This window comes from Oreochromis aureus, linkage group 12 (assembly GCF_013358895.1).
Source record: "Oreochromis aureus strain Israel breed Guangdong linkage group 12, ZZ_aureus, whole genome shotgun sequence".
Classification (NCBI taxonomy): domain Eukaryota; kingdom Metazoa; phylum Chordata; class Actinopteri; order Cichliformes; family Cichlidae; genus Oreochromis; species Oreochromis aureus.
In genome coordinates, this window is record NC_052953.1 from 4,013,355 (window position 1) to 4,027,370 (window position 14,016).

Here is a 14,016-nt window from a genome sequence, read left to right on the forward strand (position 1 = left end):
GAATGAGTTCTGAACTTCTGGCTGGTGGAAAAATGCATCCTCTTCCCTTAGCCTGATGTGGGATGTGGGCTACATGTCTATAGTGGCATTCTAGACATTCTCACTTCTTCCCAGTGCTGATTGGTGGGCACCCCTCCCTCTCCTACAACCTCACATACCAGCACAAACACTGATCTGCACCTGAAGTAGGTGTCTGCTCCTGGATTACAAACCCAAACTAACAAGGGTGGCTGGTGTCCAAACTTTACCTTACACTGCAAAAACAGTTAATGTTTAATGTTTTTGAACAATATTAAAGATGAGAAATTGGACATTCAGCACTTATATAAGACTGGCAGCGCATCGCTTAACAGTTTTTCAGGAAGTTACCACAGGTGTCGGGTAGCACCCGATATCCTGATTTGTTTAAAGCAGCCTAAACCTCAACTTTATGCAAATGAAGAGCAGCCAATACAATGTTCTCTTTGAAGAGAGCAATGAACAGGAAGCGCAAACAGCCTGACAGAAAATAAAGGCCTGTAATGAAAGAAAAATCACCTAAAATATAAATGCAAGTGCATCGCTACACCAGACAGAAGAACTCTTTAAGATTTGGACGAATAAAAATGTGAGGGTCAGTGTCACATTTTAGTGCTCGCACAGGTCAGCATCCCTCTGGGCTGCAGGGCTGGTGAGGCTGATCAGAGGTAGTAAAGCAGGCACGTGTCCTCTGGAGTGATTGTATGAGAGGATGCGTGCCGCTGGTGACCGCGTGTTTAGCTGGTGGGATAATCCCTCCAAGCTAATGCTTTAAGCGGGGCTGAAATCTACCAGACCCTGCTACATTGTACTGTGGATGAATTACAAAAGACACATAGGAAAGCAGAAAGATTTCTTTTCATTGGTCAGTAGCTAACTTCTAACCTTACAATGTTTTTTTCTTTCTTAATACCTGAAAAAAAATAAAGAGACTGAGAAAAACCATTTGGGGAAAAGAGCAGACTGCTGTTCATGTGATGACTAGTGCGCTGGATTAAAGCTGCTACTGAGGAGCACTCAAACGCACATCTGTAATGTCTCCATACGCAATGGAGGACGTGGATGACAAGGCACTGTTTTTGCACAACAACACAATGCTTATACTGAAGCTTATATTCAAGCACAGCAGGCTTGATAATATATTTCATTTGGTTCTTTAAATGCCAATTTAAAATACATAATTATGTTTGTTTAAAAACAAGTTCACTGAGCACTTACAGCCATCTTGTATATATCCCAAACTTTCAGGGTTTGCATTTTATAACTTTTCAATGTCATTTTAAATATGAGGTCCAAAGAGAGGGAGGCCATCATTCACAGGACAAGTAGATTTTTTTCTTTTAATTAAATCGATACAGCATGATATCAAAATACTATTGCAAAATTGCGTGTCAATATTGTATCCATACAGGAACACCAAATATCGACATATTATTTTAAAAAGTTACATTACTCGGGAAATACTACAAACATGCATATCGTCCTGAGATAACGGTAGCCGAGTAAAATTAAATTGGCTCAAAAAACAAAAACAAAAAAAAAAAAAAACCACTGGACACACTTAGCTTGACAAATTCAGAGCCCAACTGGTGCCAACCTCACTGTAGACACTCACAATCCGACTTGAACCGACTGCACTCGCTCTCAGAGAGATTATCGAAGGTTTAAAAACGATTGCTGTCTAATTTACAAATGCAGTCAGATTGCCAACATGTTGCCATGAATCTGAATGAGCGTTTGTCAGTGAGCACAACTCACGAGGACTCGATTCTGCAGGCAGCTCGCTGGTTATATTCTGGCTATATTCCTATATAACAGGAAGTTCGATGAGCACAAATGTAACAGTTAAATGTCAATTTCTGTCAAAGTGGACGGCAACAGATGTGTGATTTTTAATGATTTATCACAGTTAATTGTGAGATTATCAGAAACATGCCTAAATCATAATGCATGTTATTTCAGTACTCACATATTGCTAAATGTTAAAAAAGCACAATTATATTTTATTGCGAGTGAACTATGATAATATGATATGATAATTGTGATATCATATCGTGGGGTGTCTGGTTATTTCCACGTCAAATCATCAGGCAAACTAAACCTCAGGAAGCAAGATCTTTAGCCATGTCCAATCAAGAGACGCCTTCATGGAAGGAAATACAGAAGTTTTACAACAATGTGCAAACCGCCGGTTACACTGAAGGCAGGAGTGGAATATTCTTCAATGGCCAAGTCAGTCACCTAATCTCAACCCACTAGACAAGTTTTCTCAAGGAACCTCAAGGAAGCAACACCCACAATTAGGACCCACCCACAATTTCGCCACAGGTTTCACATTTCAGACAGTCACTGACTACAAAGTTAGACGTTTGTAATACAAAACAATCTTTATATTTAGCATCCTGTTAGTTTGTACAATTCATTTTAAACCTCTGAAAAATTGAGTTGATGTGTATAAAAATTGGTGTAATTTCTAAACCGCTCACACATTTTTTGATTAAAGCTGCAACTGTGGTTGCGTGCAGAGTCAAAACTACAGAAACTGAGTCAAATTATGGGCTTCACTATTTTTAACTTATGGATATGCATCATTCACTTAACCGTGCTTTCACCAGGAGTATAACATCCACGAATTACATGAACAGTGAATGCACGTTTGTAACCGATATCCAAAACAACCATCCAAGACTGAATTTTTAGCCTGACATGGGAGAGACAAAAAAACAACAACTGACAAAATCTGAAAGCTAAAATGATTATCTGTCATCTCCTCTGTACACCAATGACATTCTTCTCTTTGTTGGACTGCAGCTCTGACTGTGACCACTTACAATCTGCTCTGGTGTCTCAGGTTTGAGCTCTTTGAAGTGACAATGAAAGTGCAGCTTTGAAGCTCAGGGTTGGAAATGGCCTCTCGGTGCTGAAATAAAGACACATTTGAGCCTCTGAAGCGTCACGACTTTAACTCTCTGAAAGCTGGACGTGTAGAGGAGAGTCCTGGACAGGACCCACGACCTCTAGTCTGTGCCAGAACATTCACACATCGTTCTTCACTCAGTTTTGTCATCAGTGAGTGAAAGGCATGCTTGATTGGGTCAAAGGTCAGGTGACAGACTCAGAAAATTTGGTGATCTTATGGAGATCTTATAGATACATTTTGGGCCACTTTACCTCTGTCTTGTGAAGTAAAACCTAACCAGTGTTATCGTTTGACTAAGCTACTTTTATCAGGAGCCACATCATCAGCAAACACCAGTCACCAGTTTTAATGTCAGTATTAAGTTCACATTAGCACACACATCTCTTTGGACACCTCTTAAACCAAACTCAGCCCAAATGCCTGGAATCAGCTCTACATCTTTATTTCTTTAATTTGTCATGAATTCATTTGAAAAAAGAAAAAAAGCAGACCACAGCTGGACACAAGACTGTTCATCAGGTTGGTAAAACATGGCTGTAATTCCTAAATAGTCAAATGCAATATTTAAACACCCTAAATTATATTTGAAAGTCTACACAAGTTGATTGCTTCTTTCTGCCAGCTGGTCTCAGTTTGTGACTAATAGAGACAGCACACACCGCGCCCAGACGACGTACAGGACATCTGCACCCCTCATGAAATTTGAGCATATTTGTGCATATTTATTTATATTTGGCATACTTTGGGGGTTTATTTCATTGAAAATAAAAGATGGCACTCTTTTACAATGATGCACTTTTCATCTAAAGAAAAGTTGCACATCAAAGTAAAAGAATATCATATATTTTAAGTACAACATTATCACACAATCACTCAGGTGTAGTAACACCTAATAAAATGTGTTGAACAGGAGCAGCAGACCTGACATGCTCAGCAGCCAGACAGGCGTAGACTATAGCAGTGTCATTACAAGGGGCCAGACTGTGCCTCTATTTTTAGCTCCAGTCCTTCAGCTCATGGTGGGTTTGAGAGCGTACAGGTTGCAAACCTGGTGACCATGTCATTAACACCCTCTCACTTCCATTAATGGACAGCCCCCGCGGACCTCGCCAGGCCGACCTAATAAATACAACTATTGTGGATCTAGCATGGGTTGGTCAATATACCCTGACTGAAGTATGTTTGATCATTTTACTCATGTATAATCATCTGCTTACGCTCAGGCTTCACACTAGCAGCACATATGTGGCTGTATGTTTGTGTGCAAACAGTTCAAATTCAGCTTATGGATTAATATAATTTCTCTAAACTGTATCTAAAGACACTTTATATTGTAAGGTAAAGCTGTAATATATACATTCTGTGTATAGTTTAGTGTTGTGGGCACACACATTCCTTCATTTAATTATCTGTTTCAATGTCAGTGCCTCATTGTGTTTACATTAGCATGTATACCACATATTATCCCACATAAACGCAAATTAAAAGAGACCGTCTCCCTACCTCTCCACGATAATGAGCCAATGACAGAGAGACGCTGCTGAAAGTCCACGAGTGATCCAGTATGAGTGGATCAAGGAACGAGGGCTTTATAGACCATGACAGTACCACAGACACATCGCACCATTACCTGAGTGCTTGTCTTCATTTGTTCGCTGTGTGTCAACACGTATCACAAACACAAATCATGTTGTTGTTCAGCAGGGAGTGACACAACGTCGAGTCCCAATCGATCAATATCTGGGGTCTAAAACAAATCAAAACTGACAAACCTAGTTTACAAACCAGGATTAAAACCAGTTTTAGATCCTCCGTGTTTTTCTGGGCCTGCATTCCTAAGGAAATGAAACTTATGGACTTCTGCATATCTGAGTTACATCCAAACCTTTTTTCCTGATCAGTTTTTGCACAGTGATCAGACCTTCATATAATAAAGCAATTACTTTGACCCTTCAAACCTCTGCAGGTCTAATGTTTTTTTATTCAAGAAAATTGACCAGGAAATGATAAGAATCAATAAAAACAATGACATTAAAATCAGTTTCATCAGCATCTAACCTTTGTGGTCACTGTGATGAGCACAAAGAGAACACAGAATCCAGGAGTCATAAAGCTTCATCTCAGAAGCCTTCATGTGTTGATTTTTTTCCACTTTGTCTATCTTAGGTTTACAGCGATCTTATCCCAGATGTCACTGAGGGACGAGGCCATCGCATGGCTGAGCACAGAAAGACAAACAACCACACAATCACATCTACACCCAATTCAGAATCAACAATGAACCCAACCAACAGTCTTTGGACTGTGAGAGGAAAGCCACAGGAGAACACTCCACACATACAGCCTCAGGTAACCATAAGGTTCGAACCCAGAACCCACCTGCTGTGAAACGATGGCGCTAACCACTGCACCACAATGCTGCGCCCTAAATGAAATATTACAACATTTACGATCACGAATGTAAAATATGAGCAGGTCACATGAACTGTTAAAGACTCTTTGTCCTTTTCTTGTTTGGTTCTCTCTTTAGGGGTCTCCACAGTGGATCATGTACTTCCATCACACCCTATCGCTAGCATCCTCTGCACATCTTCCTTCAGTACATCCATGAATCTTCTCTGTGGTCTTCCTCTTTTCCTGTAACTTTGTTGCCAAAGAGCTTGACCTGAGCTGTCCCTCTGATGTACTCATGTCTAATCTTGTCCTTTCTGGTCCTTTCTGGTCACTCCCAATGAAAAGCATCTTCAGCTCTGCCACCTCCAGCTTGTCCTCCTGTCTTTTATCAGTTCCACAGTTTCCAAATAATAAACCATAGCAGGTCTCACTGCTATCTTTCAGCCTCTCCTTTCAGTCTCACTGCTATCATTCTGTCACAAATCACCCCGACACTCATCTCCACCCACTCCACCCTGCCTGCACTCTCTTTTTCATCTCTTGTGCACTGCCCATTGCTTTGGATGGTTGAGCCCTGGTATTCATGTACTGGGAGATTCTGATAGTAGACCAGAACTCTTTGGAGAAATTATATATATATCTCATCTAACCTGGGAGCATCCCAGGATCCTCCAGGAGTAACTTGGAAACAGTGATGTTAGGAAAGTTTAGCCTAATTCTGATCCAATTATGTTTCAGATAAGTGCAAAAAATGGATGGATGTTGGTTTACACATATTTGTCATTACTGACAAATATGTCATGATATGCCAACTGATGTTTATGCTGCAATAAGAATCACCAATCAATATAAAAACTCCCGCCTTTGTAAGAAAAAGTGCTGAGACAGGTAAACGTAGTTTTGTGTCTGTATTTTCTCTGCATTTCATGTCACAATCGTCTTGGACTGTACTTCTTTGAGCCTCCTCAGCCTGAGTTGAGACAAGTGGCCATTAGCAGAGATTAAGTGTAAAGAGAAACTGTTACATTGAGCCAATGCTCATAGCAGGAAATAGCCTTATCATGACAGGGAGGGAAAGAGAAGGAGGAAGTGAAGTCCACTAGCCCGTGTGAGCTGCAGTCCAATATACACACATGCATACAAGCATAACCGCACAGGACAGGAAAAGCAGCAGATGGCATGGGGATTATTTCCCTCTATCCCCACCCCCCCTCTCCACAGATTGGCTGCCGAAGCTTTGCTCGCGTCCCTGTCATTCCACTACAGTGTGTGCCGGTGTATTGGCTGACCTGGTCTGCCCTCACCTTTTGCATCTGGCGGCCTACAAAATGGTTTTAGAATTCACCTTGAATGAATGAATCCAAACCAGGCCATTTAAAATAAAGATAAATAAACTCAGCACAAGCTCCAGTCTTTGCGGCGATCTGCTGAGACTGAATGCCACTCTGCTATCTCCAAATGCCTGACAGTCCACCTGCACGTATTTATCTCCCATTACTGCCGGATAATTTCATCTAATGCAATTTCTTCACAGTAACCTTACTCAACACTGAGCAAATAATGCAATGCCATCACTGTATGCATTTATTCCACTGATAATTGCTATCCAGAAATAGCTAGGAGTGGGTACTGACTGAGCTGTCAGAAGCTGTGTCCTCCCATCCTGCTTTCGTTTCTGCAGCCGTTCACTTCCTGCGGAGATCTGCCAGCCAACATGCAGGTTCTGAGGGCGCTCAACACAACCAGGAATGAGGAAATGAGCCTCTGAAAAGTATCACAGCTTCCAAGAAAGAATGCCACTCGTCAGGTTTTATATCAGGCACTTCCTTTAAGAGATGTAAAAGACTGGCTTCTCTGATAGCACGTCAGGTAGATCATAGACAAGAAAACTGCCAAAGAACACATTTACCACAGGTTAGAGAGAGCATTTCCCAGCTCATCACACAGAGATACACGTCCTGTCCCTGAACAGCCTGAAGACATCATAAGAACACAGTTGGTTATCGGTTATCTGCTGGTGTTGTCAGCGTCTGACGTTTTACGCCAAGAAAGGCTCTTTTCTTTAGTCCAATATAATCACTTTAAACTACACCAAGCAGGTTTTAAACCATAGAAACAGGGAAAAACATAAGGACTGTGGACATTTTAAAGCAGCTAAATTTACTTTTATGCAGAAATTACCTTTCAGGAAAACAACATATCATATAAAAGAAGAGTAAAGAGCACACATTACAGGAGGTGGGCTCATGCACGTCTAAGGACTGTTCTGTGACAGCCTCGTAATACTATAGACTGTTTGTTTTTGTTCACTGCTCGTTCCTGTGAGGTTATTTCTCCTTATTTCCCCATAGCTCATGTTTCTCACCTTACTGTCTGCATATGCAAGGAGATACTAGGTAGAGTTCCAAGTCTATTATTAGCGTTACAAAGAAAGGCCACCAAGCTTGACCCCTCGAGACCTTTCCATTAAAAAGGGAGATTATCTCAGGAAGAATTCAGGTGACATTATAAAGCAACGAATCTGCAAAGAAACAATGATGGGCTGGACAAGTTAACAAAACATTAGCTTTTCACATGGGAAACCATGGTTTACTTCCTATTTCTGTCAGTGTTGTTGTTTACTATTACACCATTCTAGTCTGCCAGCTAAAAATGTATTCTTTATAAAAGATTTGATGTGTTTGTGAGAGTCAGATGATGGAATATTTCAGATTAAAAAAAGGAAAAGAAACTGTTTAAAGGACAGTCAGATGACATATTTTGTAGATTTACTTGGGAGAAACGTTAAGAATCACACATCCACTCATATTTATAAGCTAAATTTACTTCAGTCACCGCTCTGATAAGTGTTTGAGTCCATCCTAAATCAGACCTGCAATAACTGATATTTACAACCTCATCTGGGCAGCAGAAACACGTTGCAAACACTAACAAATCTGCACTTTATAAAGATGATGTAGTGAACCTGAGAGTGAATATTTCTGGCGTATATGTCCAGAAGTTTTGGGACAATGTTATGACTGATTTGAATTCATATTTCTGTCCTTCTGAGTGAAACAGCAAAGCTTAAAAAGCTGAGCCCAGGGTTCATGCCAACCACAGTTTCTCAATCCCAGGGCAAGCTATGAAACAAAATTAGATTATTTTATAATTCCACTTGTCTGAGCCCACTGCGACCCAGGTGTGCTTCACTCCCTCCATCTCCAGCCTCACCCCCATCTCATCACTCTGTAATAGGAGTTGGGTGGTGGTGGTGGTGGCCTATCATCCTCAGGCAGCACTCACACCCAAAGATGAGAAATGGTCAGAAATGATCAGTGAGAAACAATACACCAGGGGCTGAGAGCTGGAGATAGCCAGACAATAGTTTGATGGTGTGAAAAATCAATCAGCATGTCTGTGAGAGAAGAGCAATTTGTGATCTGGAAAGGAGCCAAAAATGTTAATAAAGCGGCGGTGAGGGGAAACACCGGCTTTTTAACCTTTAATTAATCAAACTTTATCAGTCCTGATACACATGCAGGTTTTCAAAAAAAAAAAAAAAAAATCCAAAATCATTTCTGATTCTTTTACTTAGACATTAAAATCTCACATTGCTCATCAGCTTCAGCTGAACAACTGCAGATCAAATGTTTTGCTTCAGGGCAACTCGGGGGGCAGCTCACGTGGAAAGAACGCTGAACGATGAAGAAGGAAGTGCACATTTTATATATAACGTCCCTGCAGAAATTGGGAGTTTCTGTAACCTGCGACCTTAAAGGGGTCAGTAAGCTTAAGGACAAAGACCTTAAAGTACCAAACATCAGCAAATACATAAAATTTGTTCGTGCCACAGCAGATTACAAAGAAAAAGCCATTGATTTATCCATTTTCTTCCTCTTATCCTATTCAGGATGATGGGATAACTGCAGTCTTAGCAGGCAGGTGAGAGTATACAATCCTATGTTATGTTATTATGTATGAGTCCAGTTTCAAGCAATTTTAACATGTAGAATTGACAGTTTCCGGTTTATGTCATTTAAGAGTATAAGTGACCCAAATGCAGGCAGCTAAGAATCCACCTGAAAGAATCAGAAAACTGAGCTTTTACCGCGGCTGATGTAGATCCAGATCACAAATAAGGTCTGAAAACAGCATGGAGACACATGTTCCAGCCTTGTTTGCACTGTAGCCGAGGATTTAAATATGCACAGGGAAACTGGAAACATAAAGGTAAGAAGACACAGCGGAACTCAAAGTAATGAGACATGAGGCACCTGTAGTAAAACTAAGGTGAAGCAAAGAGACTGAAAATAAAACAGGAAGTAGCTAACGAGACACAGAGACAAGCCACTGACACTCAGCTGAACACTGAGAAACACAGGGGAGGCTATCATCGTCGAAAACACAAAGGAACAAATATAATATAACTCAAAGACTACTTAACCTGTAATGATAATTCTAACAGGACTTGGAATGCTAAAATAATCATAGAAACTCAGACAAATGGTAATCCAAATTAGAGTTCAAGAATAATAATGAAAAGCAAATGTAAGCTAAAAAAAAATAGTAATAATCAAAAGTATGCCAACGAAATGGGTTAAAAAAAAAAAAAATCAGGGCCAGAAGAGCTTCTATCATAATCAAGTATATGTTACTATAACAGGAAGAAAACATATACTTTTGTGAACATTTTTTCATTCACAAAAACGTGTCTATAATTTTATTACTTTTAGAAGTAAATGCCCCTCTTATGTTAGGGTTTAGCCTAACAGACTAAATAAATAAATCCTCATTTAGATACAAATGTAATACTTTAACAGTTGAAAACTAAACTTGAGAGTGCTCTTTGGTGAGCACTGGCGTTGACCATTTATTACTCGATGTCTTGATTTAACCAAAGCCCAACTTTTCAGAGACTCGCAGTATCGGACCATAAAATAACAACAAAACATTAATGCGCACATATCCACTGATCACAGTTAAATGCTCTCACTTAACTGTGATTTTGGTTTTTTAAGTCAGCATCCAGCCTGAGTGTTACACTTAATGTCACTGGAAGCAAATGAGGTTTAAATTCACCTTCCGGGGAAACAAAGTTTATTTTATGTTCTGAATCTTCAAAACTGGACCCCAGTAGCTGGCAGTTAACTCAAAGTAACGCCACAGTATTGCCCTCAAATGTTCAGCCTTCCTTCTTTCTTGTGTTTTTATATATAAAATCTTTTCCGTGAGAACTTCACCCGTTTAAGAAACCCTGACATGCTGGCAGAGCAGATCCATCAGTTCTCCTGTTGAAACGATAACCTGCGGCTGTGAAGTGAGAGCATACCTCTAACGCACAGCAGAGACATCGCAGCGGGGTTTTGTGCAACAGTTCCTCCGACCAGCCGAGCAGCCTTCAGTGAGTTTGCAGCCCAGTTGCCTGTTGCACAGAAGTCATTTAGACTGCTCCTAAATGTCGCTCAGTTTCCGCTTCATCGCGCCGCGCGGTGAGGAAAAGGACAGATGTCGGGCAGGTGGACAATCCAGGAGGTCCTTAGGGTTTAAAGGGATGACTGTCACTGGCAGAAAACGAGTGCCTACCGGCTGAAATCCGGTAGAGCGGGGCGGCACTTGCGCTGCGTTCAAATGTCGCAGGCAAAGTAGGAATCTGGACTATCAGCTCGAGCATACAATTGTCCTCCTGTAGTTCATAACACTTTACGTCACATTTGAAATGTTGAATTCAGCTTGCCATGCTCCAAATCCTAGTTTCCCGTTTCCTGTTTCACTGACAAAAGGATTCAATTCAGTTTTTTCAATTCAATTTTATTTATATAGCGCCAAATCACAACAGCAGTCGCCTCCAGGCGCTTAAAAGAAGGAAAGGAAAAGAAAGAAAAAACAAAAAAACCCAAAACAAAACCGAGTATAGTTTAAAGTGATGCCAAAAGAAAGCTTGGCAACACTTTATGATATGGCCTCGACTAAACACGTAATTTCTTTGTAACTAAAATAAACTTCATTGTATTGTATTTAAAATTACAAAGTAATTATATTTACCCACTAATACTTAAGGGCACGTACACTAAAATAAGGGGTTAACAAGTAAAGTTTTTACAAGAAACAAAGAATAACTATATATTTAAATAAAGTAGCCTAAGTAAAGAAGTCTATAAGTATTTTAAGTGACACGTAAGTCATTTTTGGCAGTGCAGAAGTCATTTTAAATATTGCACAATTTGAGGTATTTTACAGAAAAGGAAAAACAAATTATACAGTAAGTAATTTGAAGTACTGCATAATTTTGAACATCCATCATGCACATTAACATAATGAATATTAAGTGCAGATGTAAAAAAGGAAAGATTTATTTCTACTCAGTAATATGGTATTTATGATCTAAGATGGGGAGACATTGTTTTTTCTTTTCTTTTTCTTCAAAATTATCTTACACTATAATTTATAATTTAAATTTAATTTAATTTATATTTCGGTTTCCTGTAAAAACCTGAATTGTTACCTGCTATTCTAGTGTACCTGCCTTTAGGTATTAGTAGGTAAATACAATTGCATTGTAATCTAAAATAAAATACATTACAGGGGAATTACACCCTTTGTCACGGGCCTTAATACGAAGTGTTACTGAAAACTTTGAGAGGCTGACAGCTCTACAGAAACATGAATCAATGGCTCTCCTTCATCAAAATATTCTTAGATTCGCACTTGAACATGGCCTTATATTTCCAGTCTCCTTACATGTGATTTATAAATGTTGCTGTGCATTAGAAATCTCTTAAGCAGTTTCTAAGAATCCCATTTGCAATATGGAACAAGCCATGAGATTTCCCCTGATGCATTTGAGGGTTTAGAAAGGAAGAACAATGGACCAAAGAGAAGAAGAAAAATACCTCCTATTGAGGCAAACATGAGATTGTGGTAATGGTAGAGGAAACTGAAGCCCTGCAACACATGCTACTATTCATTGAACTGCATAGCTTGTTGAAAAGGCTAAGCCTTATAGTAAAAACAGAAGTGTGGCTGATAGGCATTCATAACTACAGCACCTCTACATATATACATACAGTCATGGTAAAAAGAAAGTACGCACTCTTTCAGCTCTAAGGTATCAGGAGATGATTTGGTCTTTAGCAGGTTTTAAAATTAGGTAAATTTTAGAACAACACTCAGATGAAAAACACTCAACATTACACCACACTGCATCTGCAAAACTGTAGATGCAGCGTGTGAAAAAAAAGTTACACCCCATGATTCAACAGCATGTAGAAGGATGCTAGATGATTTACAGAAACTTGTGAAAAGGTTGTGAAAAAAAGGGTTTGAAGTCCTGTTTAAATTTATGCTTTCCTGGCTTATTGATGACAATGTTAGTCCAGTAACTTGGAGATATAGTTTGTATAACCCCTAATGAGAGTCTTTTAAATACAAAAAATAAAACATGGAGGGCTCTGTCCCCTGATTTTAAAAAATGGCACTTTTAAAACCAGTAGCTTCAGAACGTAACAAAAACAGGACAGACATTTATATGTGATCACTACATAGCATAAACATTTGCCAGTAAAGGCATCACCAGGAATCACTGGGAGGACTGAGTATTCATCAAGTGGTCAAATCAAATTAGCAAGAAAAAGACTGGAACAAGTGAGGATGTGCAGAGCATTAGGCTGTCTTTGTTATAAGTGATGCTTCTAAATGCAGTTCAAAGCATTTGCTGAGCTGTGGATGGAGGCATTCTGCCAAAGCACCCAGTATGAAATCCCTGACGAGCACCTTTTCAGTTATCATTCAGTTAGTTTAACAAATAAGATGAGTGTGCTCTGAATCACTTACATCTGGAGTCAGTTTCAGGTGCATTAAAGCTTGTGCGTTTTCGAATTTCACCTTTGAGTCATCCACACACCAAAGTAGGACAAAATTCATTTTTGTTACTCTTCAACTATGAGATTTAATTAATCTCCAAGATATCATCCACAGTTGCACAGCTGAAATGAGTCACTCATTCTAAAAGAGTGAAAATGTTATCACAACAAAGCATCCACTTTGCACTATAAGCTACAATCATGTTATCTGAACTCTCCCCTCTGAATCCTTCTGCTTGGCCCTTTTCAGTCTGGGCCCAGCACACAGGTCTGCAGGAGCTATTGGGCTGCTGGCTGGGCGCACAGGCGCAAGGCTTTTAAAGAAGTCACTGCGGTCTTTGTTGCAAAAATGCATTTGTGGAAAATTGGTTGGCATGTTGTAGACTAATCCTCGCCCCCCCCCATTTCCCATACCGCGTCTTTGTTGAAGTAGGACAGAGGAGATGAGAAGGCACAAATTAGAGAACTGAGAAAAGGCTTAAGACTAGTAGCTGGGTACCTTTAGCTACAGACCAGTCACTGAGGTTGTGGTTGGTACCTGGGGACTCGAGGCTGAGACTGTCAGGATTTGCAGAACTGCAGCAAAATGTCAGTCTTTTTATTTGGGTTGATGCAGCCAGAGAGCAAAGAGAAATCCCAAACAGCAGGTGTACACAGAAGGACGCAGAGAAAGCCCTGTGACAAAGATGGAGAGGAAGACTGGACCACTTATACACAAAGAGGAGCGGAATCAGCTGAAGGAACGAGACACAGGTGTAGACAATCAAGACAGTCATCAAGGGGAAGTAAAACTCAAAGTAGCTCACAAGAAACTACAGTCAAAGTAAAGCAGGAAATAACCCA

The 14,016-nt window shown here is 39.9% G+C and overlaps 1 protein-coding gene across 1 annotated transcript in view; it reads right to left on the minus strand.

The window, feature by feature from the left end:
• The window catches only part of LOC116333366 (protein unc-13 homolog B-like), a 191,228-nt gene extending 180,336 nt beyond the window's left edge, over positions 1–10,892 (minus strand). The window contains exon 1 of the mRNA XM_039620820.1: positions 10,644–10,892. Coding sequence (XP_039476754.1) covers positions 10,644–10,665 — 22 coding nt within the window. The 5' untranslated portion in view covers positions 10,666–10,892. The remainder of the gene's footprint in view (positions 1–10,643) is intronic.
• Positions 10,893–14,016: the final 3,124 nt, after the last annotated feature.